Source organism: Denticeps clupeoides, chromosome 7, assembly GCF_900700375.1.
Source record: "Denticeps clupeoides chromosome 7, fDenClu1.1, whole genome shotgun sequence".
NCBI lineage: Eukaryota > Metazoa > Chordata > Actinopteri > Clupeiformes > Denticipitidae > Denticeps > Denticeps clupeoides.
Genome location: NC_041713.1, coordinates 20,054,705 through 20,078,143, shown reverse-complemented (window position 1 = coordinate 20,078,143; position 23,439 = coordinate 20,054,705). Strand labels below are relative to the sequence as shown.

Below are 23,439 nucleotides of genomic sequence, written 5' to 3'. Positions count from 1 at the left end.
AGTGCGGATCTTTTTATTTTATTGTTCTGAATTTGTATAAGTAATGACCAGAGAAGGCATTAAACATTCTTTGAAGTGAAAGTGATTGTCATTGTGATACACTGCAGCACAGCACCCAGTGAGCACAGTGAAATGTGGTCTCTGCATTTAACCCATCCCCTGAGGGAGCAGTGGGCAGCCATGACAGGCGCCCTGGGAGCCTCTTGGCGGATCGAGATTCGAACCAGCAACCTTCTGATTACGGGTCCGTTTCCTTCCCCGCTAGGCAACAACGTGTTTAGTTTGAATATGAATCTGCATATAATGACGTAGTGACGTAAGCACGCACAGTCCCTGCCACAGCAGCTACACAATCTGGCGTTAGTGTAGCTATTTCTGTTCACTGTCCTGTTTCATCTGAAACGCCACTGCTTCTGCACTTCCACCCATTTAAATGCAAACCAGGCCGACAGGCAGGCCGGCCCTGCAGGATCTGTCCAATGTTTCCTGGCCGGAACACGATTTTCCGTCTAGGATGAACCCGGAAGTCCGCGTGCAAATTGTGTCCCCTCGTACTCTAGCGTCAGCGTACTAACCGGTTTTCTTTTATTTATTACTCCCTTGCTAAAGTATTCTCATTGGACGCTGTTTATGTACCACTATTATAGCTATTTTCGATACATTCACTACAGGCTTGCTCTGCCGGGGTCGTCATTTATAAACCGTATCTGTCCTGACTGGAAAATGGTAAGTAGATTAGCGGCAGGCTAATTCAGGTCTTCAGACGCTGACCAATTGCGCTTGTTAATGGTTTACTTGGGTTTTATCTAATAATGAGAATGGGAACTGCGCCCCCCCGTTTGTGTAGATTCCCGAACTGTCGAAGCCTTCCGTGTATATTAAGGATCGTCAGAAAGTTGAGAAGATCCTCACGGCTATGAGGCAGACGGGTCCCAGCGCTGTCCAGGTGATATAAAGGGCGGCCTTGCACACCTTCATACATACACATAAAAAAAAAAAAAAAATTATATATATATACACACACACATACACACACACAGCACAGGCCAAAAGTTTGGAGTGGGTGTGTGTTGATTTTGCTGCTTATTCTTAGGTCATCTCAGACTTTGACATGACGCTCACTCGATTTGCTTACAATGGGAAACGGTGTCCGACGTGCCACAGTAAGTGACAAGTAACAAAAGTAGAAAATGTTCTTTTCTGTTTCTCGAATGGTTGTTAATCTGTCCCTCTGTGTTGATTTTGTCGATATGGATCCCTCATCAGAACAGATTGACCAGGATATCTGTAACCATCAAATGTGGAGATCTGAAAAATGACTTGATCGCTTAGGGTCTGGTTTTCATGCAGCTGTAATAGATGCAGCACATGTGCAATGTTCAATATTGTCGTTTTGTGTTTAGGATTTGACTTTAATTCTTAATTCTGGACAATTCAATCCTCGCTTCTATCTAAACGTCATAAACCCTGTAGTGGTAAATGGATGATCATCTTTCCTTGTCTTCTACTACTTCTATATCTCATAAGGATAATCTTACCTTCCCAAACTCCCCAAAGCCTTGATAATAGATATAACTTGAATACTGATGTTAGATTTGTCAGGACAAACTGAATGGCAGATATATCTCACAAACCATGATTCAGAACTATAGAAGATGATTAACAGAGAATGTTCTGTTGTCTGCATAGATATCCTTGACAACAGCAAACTGATTAGTGAAGATTGCAAAGCTGAGGTGAGACTGTAGTTTTGTTTGTATTGATCCTATTACATGCAGACCACGTTCAGCCGAATTGCTTATATTTTTCTGCCCTGGGCTTTAGCTAGCGGACCTGCTGAAGACATACTACCCTATAGAGATCGATTCAACAAGGCCTGTGGAGGAGAAACTTCCACTTATGGTTGAATGGTTTGTGTTGACAAGTCATACTGTATTATCTTTATTGGTATGTTGTCATTTTGTTCTTAGCTTGCTTTTTATTTTTGTGTAAGAAGTGGATGGAAACATTATAGATATTTATGTGGTTTTACTGTGGGTAGGTGGACTAAAGCCCATCACATTCTGGTACAGCAGCGGATCAGGAAGGACCTGCTGGCTGTAGTAGTTCAGGAGTCTGATGCTATGCTCAGGTGAGAAAAGGAAGAGTGTTAGAGTTGTAGTTCTTGTGAGGCCCCACTAGTGGCCCACGGCAATCACTAATTGTACAAGTCACATCCTTAGAGATTATTTTCAGGAATAGTTGTCTGTATTACTCATCCAGTACATGGTATAAGGTAAAAATTTGATATGATGTGAATGATCACATTGATGTAAATGACCACTTTCTCTTCTGAAGGGATGGGTACCAGCTGTTCTTCAACCACTTGCAGGAGCATGATGTCCCCTTGCTCATATTTTCAGCTGGGATTGGGGACATCCTTGAAGAGGTCATCAGACAGGCCGGGGTGTTCCACCCAAATGTCAAAGTCTTCTCAAACTACATGGAATTCAATGACACTGTGAGTTCCATCTGAACTTAATTTAGGCCTCATGCACAAATACGCAAGGACAGAAATATTATTTGTTGTTGACTGTCATCTACTGTCGGTAGTAGGTGGGGCCCATGTACCACATGTTGAGAACCAGAAACAAGTAATTATCTCATTACACTGACACCTATGTGTGGATCAGATTTTGCTGGCCCGTATTGCCCAGCACAACAGAAGAGCTACTGTAGCTCAACAAAACAACCAAAATCACCTATGTTAGTTTTAAGTTACATTCATCATAAAATTGAGTTTGTTCCCAGTTCTGGGAGGTAGGACTCGGTCTTGTGGGTGTTTACTTTACTTTACTTTATTTTGCAGACGCTTTTATCCAAAGCGACTTACAAGAGGGTGTTATAGAGGGCATTAGACTGCAGTTGTGTTGATGACAGATATTTGTTAGTAATATTGTAGTTATTGCAGACTTGGATGAGGACAAGGTGACATCCAGGGACACAGAGATGTTGCCGATAACAATTTTTGGCTGTCCAGGACTGACCCATCAAGGGAAAGTACAACCTGCCTTTCAGTGATTTCGAATATGAAAAATCTTGTAAGTCAAGTGAAGATGGGCTAATTAATGGTGAAATGACACCATCACTAACCACGATGTTTAGCGCAAACAGGAAGTCGTGTCGGCGTTTTTCATAAAATATAAAATGAACCAACTGGTTCTCGCGTGACTGAACAAAAAATACATTTGTGCTCATTTTAACATCCTATCACTGAGCAACTGCAATGCTTCACACCTTTTCAAGCCATGACGGTTGGTGGAGATGCAGAATGGCCAAAGCACTATATCTATCAAGCACACCTATCGCCATTTCTAGCCACTGCAGGACAGGCTAGAGGAACTTGTATTAATGTTGAATAATCTCACAAAGGGAATATTTTCATAATATGGGACCTTTAAATGCTGTTTATCTGTGCAGGGTGTGCTTCAGGGCTTCAAAGGTGAGCTCATCCACGTCTATAACAAGCATGAAGGGGCACTGCTGAACTCCAGCCATTTCCAGGAACTCAAGCAACGTCATAATGTCCTTCTGCTGGGGGATTCTCTGGGAGACCTGAGCATGGCTGACGGAGTACCGGACCTGGAGAATATACTGAAAATAGGATATCTGAATGATAAGGTCTGTGTCACGCTTCATTTTCATTTTACGTTTGTATGGGGAAGTATTCAGACTGAAAGTGAAGTGATTGTCGTTGTGAAACACTGCAGCACAGCACACGGTGACACATCACCCTTGGTGAGCAGTGGGCAGCCATGACAGGCGCCCGGTGAGCAGTGTGTGGTGACAGTAACTTGCTCAGTGAAACCACCGCTTCCCCCCTGCTACAGTATAAAACAAAATTGAAATAATAATGTTTCAAATAACAATAACCACAAAATGATTCTTACTACACACAATGAAAAAGAGATTGCTTTTGGGCTTTGAGCTGATTTTTCATCACACCAGATTGCTATAGCTCTGTAGCTCTGTAGCTCTATGTTAAAGGCCCCTTGACATGAATTTTTTTTGTGCTTTTATATCGGTTTTAGTGGCCCCCTAATACTGTATCTGAAGTCTTTCAAAAATTCAGCCATGGTGCAGAATTACAGGCACTTTTAGCCAGCTTTACAGAGAGGCAGAACGAGGAGGAGAGAGGCCTATAGGGGCAGTGTTGGCCTAGCGGTTAAGGAAGTGGCCCCGCAATCAGAAGGTTGCCGGTTCGAATCCCGATCTGTTGAGGTGCCACTGAGCAAAGCACCGTCCCCACACACTGCTCCCCGGGCGCCTGTCATGGCTGCTCACTAAGGGTGATGGGTTAAAAGCAGAGGACAAATTTCACTGTGTGCACTGTGTGCTGTGTATCACATGTTACAATCACTTCACTTTCAAGTTAAATAGAAGTTGACATCAACGGAAATGACATAATCAACACCATTCACCAACCACAATGTTTGGCGAGAACAGGAAGTTGCCTCTGTGCCATAATTGTCTGTCCATTCATTAAAAAAAATTCTTTGGGAACTAGCCTCATCATGCCTTCTGAAGTAGACCAATGGCACTGATATTTGGATGAAAACCTGTCTCGTTCAGATATGGTGATGCTGCCCTAAAAATAAACACAAATTTGCAAAAGATGCAGTTGTCTTACTTTCAGTTAATACACACAAGACCGATATTATACACACAAGACTAATATTATTTTCTGTTTCAGGTGGAGGAGAGGAGGGAGTCATATTTAAGCTCTTATGACATTGTCCTGGAGAAAGATGAGACCATGGATGTACCAAACGCCATCTTGTTGCACATCACTGGAAGCAAATGAACTTTGACCCCTTCTACCACAACCCTTACCTCAGTTGAACTGGGATTAGAAACGAGTGATAAGCAGCAGTGTGGCGGTGGTTTAATAGCATCTGTTTACAACATTGCACCACATTCTCTGCTCGTGTTTTATGAGCTCCATGTTTTCCAGAGGAAGACACAACTCTTTCTTTTTCCAAAACCTTGATGACACTCTTGTAATGCACAGTGAACGCACATATAACTTTGGTGAGTCACTGGAGTTGGTTTTAAAATTTTACTCCACTTGTAAAAACCTTTTTTGCTCTGATTGTAGTGGCGGAGAGGAAATGGGAAGTTTTGAGAAATGCAGGCATCAGTTACTGTGGATCATCTCTAATGAGAAATTACAACTTTTGGAATCTATTCATGGTTAAAGAAACATTTTGTATATAACAAAAACACTTTATGTACATGTTATTGATGCCTGTAAAACCTGGCAGTCTCATCACAGTCACATTACAATCAGTTTCGACAGAGGAAGTAAACTTGACTTGCAGTTGTACCCACTTTACATATGCACCAAAAATATAGAAATGGCAGCCTTCTGATTACAGGTCTGCTTCCTTACCCGCTAGGCCACCACTGCCCCTCATAGTTTATATAGTTTGCTTTCATTTGGACCTCCTTTTCTGAGTTCCTTTTCAGTTTTAGTGCAAAGAGTTTGTTAGATTTGAATTGTCGCTTATTTGATAAATTGTCTTCCAGAATAAAACAAGTAATTCCCTTACATGGTACTGTGGTGTTAAATAATTGCATATATTATTACAACATTGCAGGAACAAGTCCTCATCACTGTCACTTGTCTTACTACGTATTTCAGAAAATACAATATATATTCAAAACGTATATATATACACATATTTCATATAAAACAGATTGTTTATTTTGTATGGCACATAACAGGGGAAAAATACATATATACACTGCATTTAATCCACAAAACAGTAAAACAAGAAAATTAATTAATAAAAACAAAATAATTAATAGAATGTATTTAAAAGCCAAAAGTGCCCTTAATGCCCAGAACAAACGAACCATTAGGTGGTGCTCAGCAGTTCATCAACTCCTGATTTCCCAAAAGAAACAAATTTTCTGAATGGGGGGAGCAAGTGGGAGGGGCTAGAGGCTTTGCTTTGGTGGGCCACAGTATTTCAAAACTACATGTCTTTCTCATAGTTCATCGTGTTTGGAACTCTCCTGTTCTTCTGTCTTCAGTTTTAGCTCATCAGCAGTGATCTTGCCATCATTATTGCGGTCCTGAAGGGTGAACATATCCTTAATAATGATCTCAGGGTCCATTCCTGGCCTCATTCGACCTCTCCCCTCTATCACCTGGGTCTTGATAAAGGTGGAAAACTATAAAGAGACAAAGATGTTCTTAAGTATGGAGTCCACTAGCTCATCAATGATTGTATTCTGCCAGATAACCAGATCCGAGCATTAAGTAGGTACACTGGTGTGATAGCAAGATGCAAGCATGTAAAATAATAAAAAAAAAAAAGTGAAGTGATTGTCATTGTGAAACGCTGCAGCACAGCACACGGTGACACAACGAAATGTGTCCTCTGCATTTAACCATCACCCTGAGTGAGCAGTGGGCAGCCATGACAGGCGCCCTGGGAGCAGTGTGTGGGGACGGTACTTTGCTCAGTGGCACCTTAATGGTACCTTGGCGGATTGTGATTCGAACCGGCAACCTTCTGATTACTGGGCCGCTTCCTTAACCGCTAGGCCACCACTGCCCCTGTAAATCAAAACCAAATAAGTGTGTTTGTGCAGGCGTGTTAGTGAGAAAAATAAGTCAAAGCCATTGTGTTTGAGTGTACGGGTGTGGCTAGACCTCCTCTAGAGGAACCTCCTTGTCCTGGTTAAGATCCAGAGCAGGGAACAAGGGATTTGGACTGTCCTCCAGCCACACAAACAGGTATCCCTCAGGAACACCTCTCTGCAGCTCCAGCAACTCCAGCTCAAACATCAGAACGGCGCTGCCGGGTACGCCATCCGCTGGACAAAAACAGCAGGAATCAGCACATGTATGAATGATGTGTGTGATTAAATAAACCATTGGGATTCATATCAGATTGCTTTTCCTGTTTGGTGGTGATTTCTCACCTCCATACTCCCCATGAGCAAAGTGGGGGGGTATGATGACTTCTCTCCGTTCACCCACACACATGCCCTGCAGCCCTTCATCCACACCCAAAACAATCTTCCCTACACCCAGTGTTACACGGGAGGACGTGCTGTAATGATCCCTGTGAGAAAATTGTGAAAGGCAAGAACTTAACATTTCTGTTCTTTAGAAACTCAACCTCACTGTTCCAATGCACACAATAATTATTTTTAAGTTTAGGGAGGTTTTTAATAGGTTTTTCTCAATTTATAAATTCCTTCAGCCAAAGTAATTTCAGATAAGAAAACTCAAAGGCTACCCTGGACCATGATCCAAGCTTTAATATTAGTTAGGTCTCTCAATGAACATGAGCCTCTTTAGCCATAGCTACAACAATGCATGATGAAAGTTAGGTACGTTTATTTCATATATTGTAAGAAACACAGACTTAATTTGAGTTAAAAAGAAATAAATAAAACTAACCCTAGTCATCACAGTTACCAAACTGTTCAGACAAAATTTACATGTTGGGCAATTTCTGTAATAAGGCTTCCTTAGAGGCATCTAGAACCTGAGGGGTACATGCTGACATATAAGGGCATTGGTACATGAGTGCAGGGGCTCACGAGGAGTAGAGTAATGTCCCATCAAGCAGAGAGCAGTTGTAACGATACAGGATGAGGTCATAAGAACTGCTTGTGATGTTACAGTCAGCAGGCTTGTGGGTAGTTTTTATCTGCACTGTGTCATTGGGGTTGTGGAAGTCAATCACATGGATGTCAAAAATGAGCACTGCAGAACCGGGGATTAAACCCTCTGAAACAGAAAAAAAAAAAAAGGGGCAATTATACAAGAAAAAAAATATACTAATCCACTGATGGCACAATTGATAATTATACCTGACTTAACAATTAATTCTTTAATTAGTAAACCATGAACATTTCCGTTTTTCCATGACAGCATAATGACACAAATAGAATGGATTCAACTCATGGTGTAGTATTTTCTGCCTTGAACACTACACTAAATCTCATGTTCATCTAGAGCAGTGGTACACAACTATTTTCACTGAAGCCCCCACCGCCTGTGTCCAAGACAAGCCAGGACTTCAACCCCAATTCCTTACCACATACACACATTAAAAGAATAGAGTGATTTATTACAAACTTTTATATGCAAAAAACAAAGAGCAGTTGTAGGTTTTTGTTGTTGTTATTCTCCTTGTTTTACACTGTAGGCTATTTAGAGTCTATTTAGCCTACAGGGTTATACAGAGTTTTGATCATCCAATTAGGTGTGTAATTGGGATTTTATAAATGTAATGTTTACAAATATAATTTTTGGAACCTCAGCGCAGATTAAATTGTGTGGACACCCTGCAATCTCTAGTTCCCCCAAGGGAGTAGTGGGAAAGAAGGTTGGGAAAAACACTGATCTAGACCTTGATATTAAGTTGAGAATATTACTTTACAGAAAAAAAAAAAAAAACAAAAAAAAAAAAAAACACCATTCACTCACCAATTCCGCTCTCTCCGTAGGCTAAGTGAGGGGGGAGGGTGACGCGCCTCTTCTCCCCAATACAGACGCCCTGCAGAGCTTTATCTATTCCCGCAATAACATAACCCATCCCAATGTAGGTGTTGTAGGTACTGTTCCGCTGGTAACTGACACACAGAAAGAAAACTTGTCAACAGTTTTTATCCATATGAAGTGGGACAGGCTGGAGTTTCCATTCCTTGAATTGGGACACAAAGCTATAGATCTTCTGGCTAGGGTGATCAGCTGTAAACAAGTAATATCTGTGTGGGACATTGTATGACCAGTTTCCAATGCAAATGAAGCAAGCTAAATCTTTGATAGAGTGTTGATCTATCACCTAAATCTATATTTTATTACAGGGAAGAATATAAATAGTAGAATAATGCGGACTGTCATCATCCTAATAGGCTTGCTCCTTAACTACCTTATCTTCCACTTATTAAAGAAGTTCACACAAGTGGTGAGTAAAGGAAAACCACTTCAGATATATTTGGGTGCATAGAACACTATAATAGAGCAAACCTAGTCTGTAAGACACTGATTGACGGATGGCCGTAACAGCCTTTTGGATGTCAGCATGCTGCATTTGTTTAAGTGAGGTCATGTCACTGACATGAATTATTACTGTGGCACAACCATGTAGGTGGCTACTGTGTCAGCAGACTTGTATTAATGACAATTAAAATAAACAAATGACCCATAGTTCTTAGGATTCGGAAACAAAGGGCTACAATGCTAAAACCATTGAGAAATCCTCTTAGCTTACCTGGTGTCAAAAATGGTTCCATCCTGAAAACTTCCATTATAGTGGTAGCGGATATAATCGCCCACCACTGCTTTCCGGGTGCACGGCTCTGGAAGTGTCTGGATTTCCACAGTGACGTCATCTTTGGCATTGAACAGGTCGACCAGCAAGACATCAAACATGAGACTGGCGTAGGGTGGAACCTGTGTTCCTAGATGTGAGAGGGAAAGATAATTCTGGGTAAAGGGTCACTTACTTGTTACAGTTACTATTACAGTTACTGTTACCATATCCTTTGTCTTCATAGGCCAGGAATGGCGGGATGATGATTGAACGCCTCTCCCCCACGCACATACCCAGTAGGCCCTGATCCATGCCTTTGATGAGGTAGCCATAGCCAACATAAGTGTCATATGTTTGATTCCTGAAATGGCTAAAAAAAAAAAAAAAAAAACAGGCAAAAGTCTCACTGTATGAAATCTACCAGTACATCCACACCCAAAATTTACGTCTAGATGCATACATCTCCGCGTTTATTAGGTATACAGTTACAGACTGTAGTCGGTTAAAACCTATATATTTAGATCAACATTCTTATTGTCTGACTCACAGAGTGAATAAAAAGATTGTATTCATAGTTTGGGGGTCCTAGTGAACCAGAATTGATCTCTTCATCGATGGTAACATGACAGCACGTTGTAAGACGATCTGGATAAAGGCGTCTGCCACATGCCTTAAATTTAAATTTAAATGTAAACCTACACATTTGTCTTTGAGGAAACTCATTTGTCTATGAGGTGGGCAAAATGTTAACGACAGCATTTATCTCGTCATTCTCTCAACCAACTTTGGTTTTCCAAAGTTCCTTAAACAGCATGAGCATGTATGTGAATCTCACGAAGCTCGTCAAGATAATGACAGAGTAGTGATGAATTAACAGACCATGCTGTCAATGCTCAAAAATAAGTGGCAATAATGAACAATTAACTACAAGATAGATCACTAGTCTCCTGATTGCTACTAGAAGCTGCTTCATTTCAACGTACAGCCGGTGCTCCATCTAAGCTATGTGATACCAAGACCATTACGGTTTCTGTAAATGTACATGGATGAGATAATTTACACTATTACAACTAACCACAGTAGTGGAATTACAGTTACTTCCATCATGTCTGATATTTTAGACTTCTGCAAGATCCTAAATAATTTTCTAAGTAGTTGGTTTGCATTTTACAACGTCTTGGTTTGTATGGGAAAATGAATGGGTTCAAAGTGGTTGAAGCATCCAATAACCATTTCTTGTGTGGAATAATAAACATATTTAATATATACATTCAAGATTTTATATTAATATGTTGAGATTGATTTACTGATCAAGCTATGGCTGTAAGTATTTTTCAGTTCTGCTGCAAAATCCGATGTACCAATTTAATAGAACTAGAATGACTACTAAGAGATTCTATAGACAAATAACTGTCTTGACAACAGTATTAGACAGAATGTTCTTGTTCGAACTGCACATGCCCACCTGGAATCGAACAGGGTTCCGTTGAGCAGGGTTCCGTTGTAGTGGTACCTGATGAAGTCCGTAGAAGCCACGGAACGCTTACAGTTCTTGGGCTTACTGAGTGTGCGTGTCTGGACCTTGTCCTCCATGTTCCAAATGTCTAGCAGGAGAATGTCAAACACCAGCGTGGTATCTGGAGGAATCACAGAACCTAAGAACAGACGCGGTCACTTTATTAGGCACACTGGGGAAGCGATAGCCCATCTACTGCTTGTACGCTATTCATCAATGGTATATTAGACAATAGCCGGACAATTAGACAATAGCCGGCATTGTATCTGGGTAAAATGCAACACAATCACCACTGAAAAGGCATCTTGGAATTCTTCACGTTATTCTGCAACAAAAAATTTGTTGATGCCATTCATATGCACTCCGAGCATCACTTCAAGTCATCTTGTGTTTTAATGATACAACATATTCACAACTTGTTTGACACAACCAATGAAATCTGCAGTCACATTGAGCTGCTGGTCTCAGCAGTGCTGATGGGATGTTGGTGTTGTGCTGGCGGAACCGGACCGTGACTTAAAGCGTACAGCCGTCCTGTAGTCACAAGCGACCACAAGTCGTAGGTTGAGTGAAGTGAAATAGAGAGACTTCCGATTTGGCTGTTACCTGCGCCGAGGACACCATAGGCCAGGTGAGGAGGGATAGTGAGCTTCCTGCGTTCATTCACGCACATGCCCTGTATTCCACGGTCCAGCCCGGGAATCAACGGACTCCCCAAACCAATCTGGCCAGTGAAGGGCTTGCCTTTGTCATGGCTGGAAATAAAAAGAGAATAAATAATCACGTCATGAGTTCAGATGAGCAAGACACTTAACCCTAGTTGACCCCAGGGGTGGACTGTCCCTGTAACTGCTGAATGTAAGTCGCTCTGGATAACTGCGTCTGATAAATGCTGTAAATATAAAAGTCTTTGCCTGTGAAACTAGGCGGTGTCTTGTGTAGGCCTGAAACAATGGCCCGAGATTTAACACAGAAAGGCTGCAATTAAAAGGTGGTTGCATGCGTGGCAGGACAGGCTCCGGATCGTGAATTTTAAAAAGTTGTTCAAGGCGATAAAAAAAAAAAAAAAACTGCGTGTCCATATCCCGAACACATTTTAAATGATCTGTGGAAACAGCACGTTCAGGTTTTAAAAATGCATCTTACCTGGAGTCAAATCTGTTCCCGTCAGTGAACGTCCCGTTGTAGTGATATCTGACGTAGTCTCCTATTTGCACCTCTCTCGGACACAGGCTGGGGACCAAGTAGCGATCGATAAGCAAGTCCTCCAGTGGACTGGAGCTGCACGCCGTGCATACGGCCGAAATGCAGGCCAACGCGCAGAACCACTTCCGAGACATTTTAAACGGGCCCTGGAGAAGTTCGGGGTCGGAGCATGCAGCGAGAAACTTTGTCGGCGGGACGTGAAAGGACTGCGTGTCACGTTTCGCGGGGCGGGCCGCGGCAGGCTCCCCCTCCCCTTCCGCAGGAATCTGTAAACGTGGACGCGACTTGCAGACGCGTTGCGTCCCACGGAGCGATTCGGAGCGGTAATGAGTCGAACCGAAGGCCAGGCGCCCGCCGGGCTGCGCTCCCGGGTCCTTCCTCCCGCCGGCGCCATCGTCATCGTCGTCATGGCAACCGCCTACTTTAAAACTGTTAATAGGAAATTGTTCATTCCAGCCTGCTGCCCTGGAGCTGTGGGGTGGTAGCAGCCTAGTGGGTAACACACTCGCCTATGAACCAGAAGACCCAGGTTCAAACCCCACTTACTACCATCTTGTCCCTGAGCAAGACACTTAACCCTGAGTGTCTCCAGGGGGGGACTGTCTACTGATTGTAATAAGGGCGTCTGATAAATGTACTGCCATTGTCGGAAATGTATAGTAAACTGTCGGGTGATAAACTGCATACACATATCAGCAAGCTCCAGACCACGCACCCGGACAGATTTCTCATCATTGCCGGCGATTTTAACCACGCGAACTTGAAGTCAGTTTTCCCCAAATTCCATCAACATGTGGACTTTGCTACCAGAGGGGAGAACTGCCTGGATAAAGTACACCAACGTGCGTGGTGCCTACAAAGCAGCAGTGCGCCCACACATCGGTTCCTCAGACCACGCCACAGTGATGTTGCTGCCTGCATACTCAACACTGCTGAAACGCACAAGACCTGCCAGGAAGACCATCAGAGTCTGGCCAAGTGGAGCCGTCTCAGCACTCCAGGGCTGTTTTGAGTGCACGGACTGGAATATTTTTATTTTTTTTGCATTAAGTCTGGACGAGTTTGCGGAATCTGTGACGTGTTACATCACCAAATGCATAGAGGATGTTACAGTCCTAAAGAACATCACCACCAGAACCAACGAGAAGCCCTGGTTCACACCGCAGAGAGAGAGAGATGCTGCTTTCCGGTCCGGAAGAAAAGCTGCCCTCAGAATAGCGAGGGCTAACCTCTCTCGCTCTATACGTCAAGCAAAGCGAACGCACGCAAAAAAAGATTCAGAATCACTTCAACAACACAAAAGACACTCGCAGTTTGTGGCAGGGCATCCAGGCTGTCACTCAGTACAAGCCAGCACCAAGCATGCCACACTCCCTGAGGACCTGAACAAGTTCTACGCACGGTTCGATACACTGAACAACACGCACACGACGAAAGCCATGCCTCCCATCACCGACCATCAGCCGATGTGAGGAGAACCCTCGCCAAGGTTGACCCACGAAAAGCTGCAGGTCCAGACAACATTCCTGGTCGTGTGCTGAGAGACTGCGCTGATCAGCTAGCCGAGGTGTTCACAGACATCTTCAACACTTCGCTGAGCCAGATGATCGTCCCAGTGTGCTTCAAGTCCACCACCATCATCCCAGTGCCGAAGAAATCTTCAGTTTCCTGTCTGAATGACTACCAGCCCATCGCTCTGACCCCCATCACCATGAAGTGCTTTGAGAGACTTGTCTTGGCACAGGTGAAAAGCAACCTCCCTCACTCACTGGACCCTCTGCAGTTCGCTTATCGCACAAACAGGTCAACTGAGGACGCGATGTCCACTGCACTTCACCTTTCCCTCTCACACCTGGACAATAAAGACTCTTATGTTAGATTGCTGTTCATAGACTTTAGTTCAGCATTCAACACCATCATCCCCCGGAGACTGTGTGTGAAACTGAGCAAGCTGGGACTGAGCACCTCACTCTGTAAATGGATACTGGATTTCCTGTCAGAGAGACCTCAGTCCGTCCGAATCGGCGAGAACGTTTCCAGCACCATCAAGCTGAGTACCGGAGCCCCTCAGGGCTGCGTTCTCAGTCCACTTCTGTTCACACTCCTGACTCACGACTGCACCGCCCTGCACAGCTCGAACCACATCATCAAATTCACCGACGACACGACCGTGGTGGGGCTCATCAGCAACAACGATGAGTCGGCTTACAGAGTTGAGGTACAGCAGCTGGCTGCCTGGTGAGAACAACCTGTCGCTGAATGTGGACAAAACAAAGGAAATGATCGTCGACTTCAGGAGAACTCGCCCCACACACACCCCACTCAGCATCCACGGCTCCACGGTTGAGACTGTAAAAGACACCAAGTTCCTGGGAGTCCACATCTCAGACGATCTCACTTGGACCACCAACATCACCTCCATTACCAAAAAGGCCCAGCAGCGTCTCCACTTTCTGAGACGGCTGAAGCGAGCCAACCTGCCCCCTCCCACCCTCACCGCGCTTTACAGGGGCACCATAGAGAGTGTCCTGACCAGCTGCATCTCCACCTGGTTCGGTAACAGTACTGTTGCCGATATCAGGCAGCTTCAAAGGATCATCAAAGCAGCTGGTAACATCATCGGAGCGTCTCTTCCGCCGCTGCTCGACATCTTCCATAAGCGCTGCATCAGAAGAGCCTCCTGCATCGTGCTGGACCCCTCACACCCATCACATGGACTTTTTACACTCCTCCCATCCGACAGACGCTACCGCAGCATCAGGTCTCGATCCTCCAGGATGCGTGATAGCTTCTTCCCACAAGCCATCAGGCTCCTGAACACACTACCTGCACTCATACTTCCCCCCCCGCACACTCGCACTGTGGACTAACTCTGTTGCACCTCTGCACTTTATACCTCATTGCTGCAATTATGCACACGCTGCTTGTTGCACTGAAACCAATAACTGTACTATCACTACTATTGTTTATTTGCACAGTTTAAACATGTATATATCACTGGACACTTTTTAACACTTCATTTTTAGCTAAAATGTATATTCTGTATCTTATTTATTTATATATTGTATTTGATGTGACGCATCTGTTTTCTGTTTTTTTTTTTTTTTTATGTCTACTTTTATGTTGCACTGTGTAAACTGGAGCCACGTCTTCTCGTCTCTCTGTATATCTGCACAATATATAGAAGAGATGACAATAAAGGTTACTTGAACTTGAGCATATTTGCATAAACAGCATAAAAGGAATTGTCTGGCCAATTTGTGCAGTATTGGGGAGGTTTGGGAGGGATGCTGAATCAGTTTTCATCATTCAAAACGTCTGTTTATGGGAGGGCACATTTCAGATTTATTTAAGGTTTTGGATAATTTAGACAACAGTAACATTTCTTAAAACAATTCACTGGCCACATCTATGGTGACATCGAAGGCAACATTGGTAAATTGCATTTAGTGTTTCTGTGATTAGTGTGTAGTGGATATGTTTCTGATAGGCGAGCTGAATATGTGGCTGATTAACGTATTTAGTGGTTTTCTGTATTCTATTATGTACAATACATATATTGTAAATATATCATATTAAAAGTGACACACACAAAACCCATTATTGTACCTAGTAAAAAAAGTAGCGTGAGGAGGTATTCAGGGTAGAGGTTAAAAGATATCATGCTTGGATAGCAATCTATCAATTATGCCTTACACATGGTTGAATAACAAATTTTTATGTTGTTTTTAAAATAGGTCATTTTACTTTTATTCAAGTACATTTTTACACAAGTATTTTACTTCGCTACATTGGAAAAAAAAAACCTTACTGAGTAAAAAATGAAATGCGTAAGAAAAAAAAATCCACCTGAACTGAAAGGAAATTGCACAGGTTCAAGTGCCATATTTCTCAGACCACGCCTCACTTTGAAACAAGACATCTCCTCTGGGTCCTAGAGTTGGTCAATTATCAGCCAATCAAAAAAGCATGTGTACATCACATGTATTCACAGACTTTGCTCAATACTTTGTTGATGCACCTTTGGCAGCAATTCTTTTTCAATTTGATGCCACAATCTTGGCACACATATCCTTGGACAGTTCGGCCAATTCCTCTATGTAGCACCTCTGAGAAATGAGAAGCGTCAGTCCACGGCCATTTTAAAATTGTTGGATTCCAGTCTGGGCTCTGGCCCTCAGAGTCGTCGTGAAGCCACTCCTTTGATATCTCTGTTGTGTGCAAACGATCTTGGGTTGTTGTCCTGCTGAAAGATGACCCGTTGCCCCAGTCTGAGTTCGAGTGCGCTCTGGAGCAGATTTTCATCCAGGATGTCTCTGTACATTGCTCCAGTCATCTTTCCCTCCATCCTGACTAGTCTCCCAGTTCCCGCAGCATAATGCTGCCACCACCATGCTTCATTGTAAGGATGGTATTGGCCTGGTGATGAGCGGTGCCTGGTTTCCTTCAAGTGTGACACGTGGCATTCATATCAAAGACCAGAAAGTTTTGTTTCTCATGGTCTGAGAGTCCTTTAGGTGGCTTTTGGCAAACTCCATGTGCCATGTGCCTTTTACTAAGGAGTGGCTTCTGCCTGGCCACTCTACCAAACAGGGCTGATTGGTGGATTTCTTCAGACATAGCTGTCCTTCTAGTTTCTAATCTGTCCCCTCTGGAGCACCGACAGAGTGACCATCGGGTTATTGGTCACCTCCCTGACTAAGGCCATTCTCCCCCGGTCGCCCAGTTTAGGTTGCAGGCCAGCTCTTGATAGAGTCCTGCCGATTTTCTTCTTCTTCCACTTATGGATGATGGAGACCACTGTCCCATTGGGACCTTCAAAGCAGCAGAATTTTTTCTGTAACCTTCCTCAGATTTGTGCCTCAAGCTAATCCTGTCTCGGAGGTCTACAGACAATTCCTTGCTCTGACATGAACTGCCAAATGTGGGACCTTTTATAGACAGGTGTGTGCCTTTCTAAATCACATACAATCAAGTGTTTTTTTCTGCAGGTGGACTGCAGAAACAGCTCAAGGATGGACTTTTTATATCCAAAGTCACTAATATCGAGCTAACATATCAGGTCACTTTTTATAAGCTTACCATTATGCTACTAAAAGTGTAATCTGTGGACATAGCAATATCAACACAGCTAATGATGTTTGTTTGGTGTCATGCCTGGAGGAAGAGGGAGAGAAACAATGGACTCCGAGGAGTTCAGAAGAAATGAAATTTGGGAACAACAAAACCAAACAGGCAAAACACATCCACCACGCTTTGCACTGAAGGGGTCCCGTAAGATTCTGAATGGCTCATCACTGCCTTGAAAAACACTGCATCCCGCCATGACTAGCACCCAAGTCCAACGCCTTGAGAACGTCACAGTTCAACGGAGTCTAGCCAGACACCTGGCCCTCCAGGGTTAAGATCAATCCTGTATAGTATAGGGACAAATGGTTTAAACTCAGCAAAGAACACAGACTCCGCAGAAAGGTACTACTGAGTATAACGCAGATCATATTTCAATATACAGTTATGTTACAGTTTTCAATACACATAGTATTGTGAATAGTGATCTGACTATTCTGAGTGACTAAAACACAAATTAAACCACAATCACAATATCTGTTTAATCACGATTACATTTTTTTCTTAAAATCATTCAGCCCTACTGTGTGCCACATCCAACATGCCGGCAAAGCAGATTTGCTACTACTACAGGCACATTGTTGTCTTACTCAAGAGACAAACAGATTTTGCCAAGCCCCATGATTATTTGGAATGTTTATGTGCCCAGTATCTGTATTTAACCGACACAAGAGATTGCAGCCTAAATTGCGCACGGGACAATGTGAATGAGCTTTGATTGCAGCTTCACATATACATACATGGCACCAAGATCAATGGTGATGATAAAAGGTCCCAGAAAGAAATTGATGCAATTGTAGGAGTGACCGATGCAACGCTACAACAAACCTACAAGTTAATGCTCCCGAGGGCAAGGCATATCCTACCACCGAACTTACAGCTTCAAGGAGTGTTCTTTTCACATTTTCAGTGCATTTGAGAAGCCTGCCCAAAACAGCAGGAATTGAACTATTATTTCTTATAGTATCTTTAAGTTTTTAAGTAGAATAATTTCTACATGTATGTTCTATATATATTTTTTTAAAAATGTGAATTGATTGTACATATGTTTAATAATTACAACCATTGATAAAAACAACCATTAATCAAAATCTTTTTAAAATATGTTCATTCCAACCCGGAAAAGAAACTGTAAAGATTTCTTAGCTTAAAATGACCATTTAATTTACTTACATTTACACATGCCTCTATACCTTTTTATCAACCTCCGCTCACCTCACCAAAACATTGTAAACTCTGTCTACAGTTCTGTTGTTCGCTCGGTTCTGCAGATTTGTACCACATGCTCAATACTCAGATTCACATATTCACATATATTGGCATATGGAAATGTGAAAAACACCATGAGACTATGTTTTAAACAATGAAACACAGAGTTGACCCATCCCACAGGGCCAGAACCCATGTTTCTTTCTACTCAAGAAATTAAACATAACTTATTTTAAAAGTGCACAAATGTATTTAAAAACTGTTGGTTACCTATCTTTAGCTTTCTCACCAAAGAAATATACAAAAATAATTCTGTTCATAATAAAAATTCTTGAATTTCAAGAATCATTTAACAAAGCAAAGTTATTTAAATGTAAACAAATTTGTATATTATAAGCAATGTTTCCACAAGAAGTGAAGAAATCTTATGATAAAAACATAATTTGTCCATATCATTAACATTCCGTGGTGGTTGAGGATTACAGTGCTGGTGATGTGATCTGCACTGACTGTGGACTTGTCATCTTTGAACGTATAATCGATGAAAGTAATGAGTGGAGGGTCTTTAATGAAGAAATGGGTATTAAAGATGACCCATCTCGAGTTGGTCCACCCATAAACATGTCTTTGGGTGAAAGTAACCTCAGCACATACATGTCTGGTGAGACCGAAAATAAGTGTTAAACATTAATAAAGTCTCACGAGAAGATGATAACGAGCATCCCCATACGTAAGAGGTATGGTGTTATGAATGATGTCAGGGAAATGGCGGCACGCCTCAATATACCTGAAGTAATTGTTGATCTGGCCAATCACTTATTTATGCAGGTTTGTCAAATCAAGTGTATGAGGGGAAATAATATGTGTTGTATTGGCACAGCGTGCTTGTATCTTGCTTGCAGAGAACATGGTGTGCCAAGAACTCTGAAAGAATTATGTGCTGTCTCCGACATGTCTTCGAAACAGATCGGCCGCTACTACAGGCAAATTGGTGAATTACTGAAGAGGAAGCCAGATGTTGCCTAGCCCCATGATTATTTGGCACGATTTTGTGCCAAGCTGGGAGTTTCTTAAAACACACGAAAGAACGCTGCCTACATTGCACGCAAGACAATGCAAATGGGTCTAGTTTGCGGGCGTGGCGCGATTGCTTTGATTGCAGCTTCGATATACATGGCCACCAAGATCTGTGAGAGTGATAAAAGGTCCCAGAAAGAAATTGTTGCGATCGCAGGGGTGGCAGATGCCACACTACGACAGACCTACAAGTTAATGTGCCCTAGGGCAAAGCATATTTTACCACCACAATATAGAGCTTCAAAAAGTGCCCTTTTCATATGTCCAAAGTAATTGAGAGGCAAATTGTCCGAAACATCTTCGCAGAGTGACACAAGCCTTGCCAATTCACCTGACACTGACAATTGAACCTGTTGGGACCGATTGCCCGTAGCTCCAAAAAGCATAACATTTACTTCTTATTTTTTTTTTATTAATTTTTGTTTAATGAATGTAAAAAGAGGAAAAAAGGTAAGAGAGGAGGGAGAGTGGATGGGAAAAAAAAGAGAAGGATAGAGAACAAATCCGACAATCTGCTTCAGACCTGCTTAAACAAGCAGAAAAAAACACATAATAATGATTACTTAAATGTGCTGTGTGCTGTTCTGCAGTGTTTCACAATGAACAATAAACACCCGTACAAGTACTAATAAATAATGAATATTCAATATTATTTAACAGCACACAATAATAATACTACAAGAAATATTAAGCCTGTTCAGACAGTGTGTGTCTGTGGTACATGCCTCATCCAGAAAGGGATCCATGCAGGCTGGGGCAAAGAGCAATTGTAACACAGGATCATACCAGGCCAAGGGCGGTGTATTTATTATCTCTATATTGAAATCTCTATATTATTGCATTATTGCATGTTCTATGTACAGACTTAGAACAGGAACTATGCAATAATATAGACAGGCTAAAAATGCATTGAGGGTGGTTTAAAGCCTACAGGATTCTATAGGAATTAAGAAATGTCCTCCAGTATGAACCCCTAACAAAGCTACTGACAAAGTCAGTAACTCCATTGTGTGCACTATTCTGTGTTTTTGTTACCATCTATGTTTACCATAAAGATTGTGCATAGCAATGTGGAATTCCTGTACCTGTCTCCTCAGGATTTCCTAGGTGAGAAGTACTTGGTGGATGTTTAAGCACGAATAGTGTTGGCTGACAACATTGGTCAACCCACTGACAGAGAAGATCACCGCATGTGGCTTGATTCAATATGGGAGTCCTTCTGCTCCTCTCCCTCCCCCTTCCCCTTGATCGTGACATACATGCTTGAATAACTTCATCGTTGTACTATCACAAAGATATTGTAAAAAAATAAAATATAAAAACATATCTTAGCAACCTTTAGGATATCTCTTAGTTTACATTTTAACGTATTTACGTTTGATATTAGGAAAGTTCAACATTTTCAGAAGATTTAATTAAAAGTAGCAAACCACTGCTCCCTGGGCGCCTGTCATGGTTGCCCATTGCTCACCAACGGTGGTTAAAAGCAGAGGACACATTTCGTTGTGTCACCATGTGCTGTGATTCACAATCACTTCACTTTCACAGTGGACAGCTGCACTTGAAGTTTCCTTTTCATTGTAAGGATTTTGCTGTTAACCTGTTGTTACTTCTGAATCAAGAAATATATTTGTGAATGGTGTGATATTTATTTGTGAATTCTGAAACTAAACCATCTCCATAAAAGACTGCAGCGCTGCAGAAATACAGGTGCTGGTAACATCCAGGTAGCACGCCGGATTTCTGCCGTACCGACGTGGCTGCAAGAATTAATAAATAAAAATCAGTAAATGACAGTATATCTAAGCGGTGCAATCAGAGGCCAATTTGGAAGGGGGTTTTGGCCAAACAGATACAGCAGTGCCTCACCTGCGAATGTAGAGTGTGTTTTTAAAGCCATGGAAGGACACCAAAGATGTCGGTCGATAAGGAGTAAATGACGGTGGACTCTGGTAGAGGCAGCCCTCCCCATGAAGGGTACAAAGAAACCCACGGGCATGGTCACATGCTTCCCCAGTGGCTGGGTTAATAAGAATAAAGTACTAGTTGTATTTGTTTTGCTCTCTTTTAATTAGAATTTTCTTAATTATACAACAAGTAAGCCTGAGGGGGGCTTATGGATCATGATAAGAGATGTGTGATGTTGAGTCTCTGCAGAACTATCTTGACTTCTTTCAGCAGGTATGGGTGATGTCGATGACTTTTCTTAATCACTCTTTCCACATTGTAATTGCTATGCTGCAGTCTTTTCACCCGTTCTTTAAGTGGTGATAGGGTGCTGTGCTGGTTCCCGACAAATTTGTGCTTCAGCAATTCCTTGGCAGTTGGTCTCATGCTTGGGTCCATAGTTAATGCTGACTGCACAAAACTCTGAAATGAGTTAGACCATTCTTTGTTCCCATTAAGCTGTGGAGAGGCTTTTTGTTCTGACCAGAAGGTGTACACTGCTTCAGGAGGGTCAAATTGCAAGGGAAGTCTGGCCTCTGCTAGCTCAATCATGGTGATGCCAAGGGACCAGATGTCACAGTTATGGCTGTAGCCTTTTCCGTGTTCTTGTGCCTGGGATACTTCTGGGGCCATCCATTGAGGTGTCCCAATAGGCTCCTTTTGGTCTTCCCTGTCTTCTATCCATCCAGTCAAGCCAAAGTCCGTAATTTTTACCTCTCCATCTTCATTAATAATAATATTGTCTGACTTAATGTCCCTGTGCATGTAACCAAAATCATTAAGATATTGTAGACCTTGTAGGACCTCCTTGGCCACGAATGCAATCTCATTCTCTTCAAAGGGCCCTAGTTTTCTGTAAAGGTTGGATAATGCACCAGGACAGCAGAGGTCCATGCATATATATAATTTTTGTTTCCAGTAGTAGATGGCTAAAGGGCTCATAAGATTGTTATGATAGATCCGCTGCATTATTTCCACTTCTTGCTTCGGTGTGATGTCACGCGATCTAAATGGTGTCACTTTAATTGCAAAGAGCTCGCCGGTTTGAAGACCCTTGGCCTTGTACACTTGGCCAAATGAACCATTACCAATTAACTCCTCAAAAAGAAAATCATTGGTTGGGTCTTTAACTTGAATGCCATCTATGACCACGTGTATATCTGTGTCATGAAAATGCTTTTCCTTCTTTACAAGGACATTGGCTTCATAAGCCCTTTCCATTGCTTTCAATATGTTCAGAGCTCTTTTCTTTCCTGAATGCTGCCATTGTACTGTCCTGCATCTCTTCGTGATCATTTTGTTGGCTGCAGAATTCTTGGTTAGCAAGTGAGAAACATTACTTGTACCTTTGAAATTCATGAAATCATCAGTATGTCCCATGCGTTTTCTCTTGAAGATTTTGCACTTAAGTTTCTTAATCTGTAGCTTTCTTACTTATATATTCATTGAAAACTTCTTAAATATATACGCTAAGGAAGTTATTACAGATCAACTGCCAATGCACTAAGGTGATTATTTTTAGGCATATATATATTTTACTTTTGTTCACCTAAAGGAGTTTCTAAAATGCAGCTTACTGATTGGGTGGTTATGCATAATTATACATTTCCTTTGATCTTTTTGTCACCTAAAGAAGTTTCTAAAATGCAGCTTGCTGTCATTATCATACATGTATTGTGTCAATTTAAAATGTAACATAAAAAGGAACCAGAGAATTGACTCTACCTATTGTATTCACCTATGCTAACAGTAGCATGCTAACATTCAAAATCTTTAACATGTCCCAAACGTCACCAAATTTAATCTGACGCATAATGGACTCCATTAGCATTTTTGACGTTAGCATGTAAACATTAACATGATCATTTTAAAATATGTTACAAACATGTTTAACGTGACACATCATGGCCACATCCTGTTAGCATTTTATGTTAGCATGCTAGCATTAGTATGTTAATATGCTAACTTTTCAACATGATCCAAATGTCACCTATTGTAAAGGTGTACAATATACACATTTTCTACTGCTCTGGT

At 42.1% G+C, this 23,439-nt stretch overlaps 2 protein-coding genes across 4 annotated transcripts; one reads left to right on the top strand and one right to left on the bottom strand.

The window, feature by feature from the left end:
- Window positions 1-518: 518 nt before the first annotated feature.
- On the top strand, window positions 519-5,590 carry LOC114794085 (cytosolic 5'-nucleotidase 3-like). The gene is made up of 9 exons (XM_028986398.1): window positions 519-726; window positions 848-946; window positions 1,094-1,163; window positions 1,690-1,736; window positions 1,825-1,910; window positions 2,042-2,131; window positions 2,338-2,500; window positions 3,460-3,660; window positions 4,733-5,590. Exons 1-9 carry the CDS (start codon window positions 631-633, stop codon window positions 4,841-4,843), a joined length of 963 nt encoding a protein of 320 aa, XP_028842231.1. The 5' UTR covers window positions 519-630; the 3' UTR covers window positions 4,844-5,590.
- Window positions 5,591-5,723: 133 nt separating this feature from the next.
- On the bottom strand, window positions 5,724-12,392 carry LOC114793985 (peptidyl-prolyl cis-trans isomerase FKBP10-like). 3 transcript variants are annotated; one of them, XR_003750285.1, is made up of 11 exons: window positions 11,986-12,392; window positions 11,446-11,594; window positions 10,789-10,978; window positions 9,548-9,693; window positions 9,282-9,471; window positions 8,495-8,640; window positions 7,603-7,792; window positions 6,976-7,118; window positions 6,704-6,867; window positions 6,532-6,607; window positions 6,082-6,219 (listed from the first exon to the last, which is right to left on the bottom strand). XR_003750285.1 is itself a non-coding variant. In XM_028986210.1 (10 exons), exons 1-10 carry the CDS (start codon window positions 12,177-12,179, stop codon window positions 6,034-6,036), a joined length of 1,698 nt encoding a protein of 565 aa, XP_028842043.1. In that variant the 5' UTR covers window positions 12,180-12,392; the 3' UTR covers window positions 5,724-6,033. The 3 variants fall into 3 exon arrangements, 1 of the variants encoding a protein (XP_028842043.1); XM_028986210.1 differs by lacking the exon at window positions 6,532-6,607 and having other exon boundaries at window positions 5,724-6,219; XR_003750286.1 differs by having other exon boundaries at window positions 6,532-6,867.
- Window positions 12,393-23,439: the final 11,047 nt, after the last annotated feature.

What these genes read in the sequence shown, in the direction of transcription:
- LOC114794085 (XM_028986398.1), top strand. Translation starts at nt 631, where the DNA reads ATGTACCACTATTATAGCTATTTTCGATACATTCACTACAGGCTTGCT. An exon ending in CGGGTCCCAGCGCTGTCCAG is followed by an intron (nt 947 to 1,093) that starts GTGATATAAAGG and finishes GCTTATTCTTAG; the next exon opens with GTCATCTCAGACTTTGACAT. An exon ending in ACATGGAATTCAATGACACT is followed by an intron (nt 2,501 to 3,459) that starts GTGAGTTCCATC and finishes TTATCTGTGCAG; the next exon opens with GGTGTGCTTCAGGGCTTCAA.
- LOC114793985 (XM_028986210.1), bottom strand. Translation starts at nt 12,179, where the DNA reads ATGTCTCGGAAGTGGTTCTGCGCGTTGGCCTGCATTTCGGCCGTATGC. An exon ending in GGGAACAGATTTGACTCCAG is followed by an intron (nt 11,595 to 11,985) that starts GTAAGATGCATT and finishes TTTTATTTCCAG; the next exon opens with CCATGACAAAGGCAAGCCCT. An exon ending in GGAACCATTTTTGACACCAG is followed by an intron (nt 8,641 to 9,281) that starts GTAAGCTAAGAG and finishes TCTGTGTGTCAG; the next exon opens with TTACCAGCGGAACAGTACCT.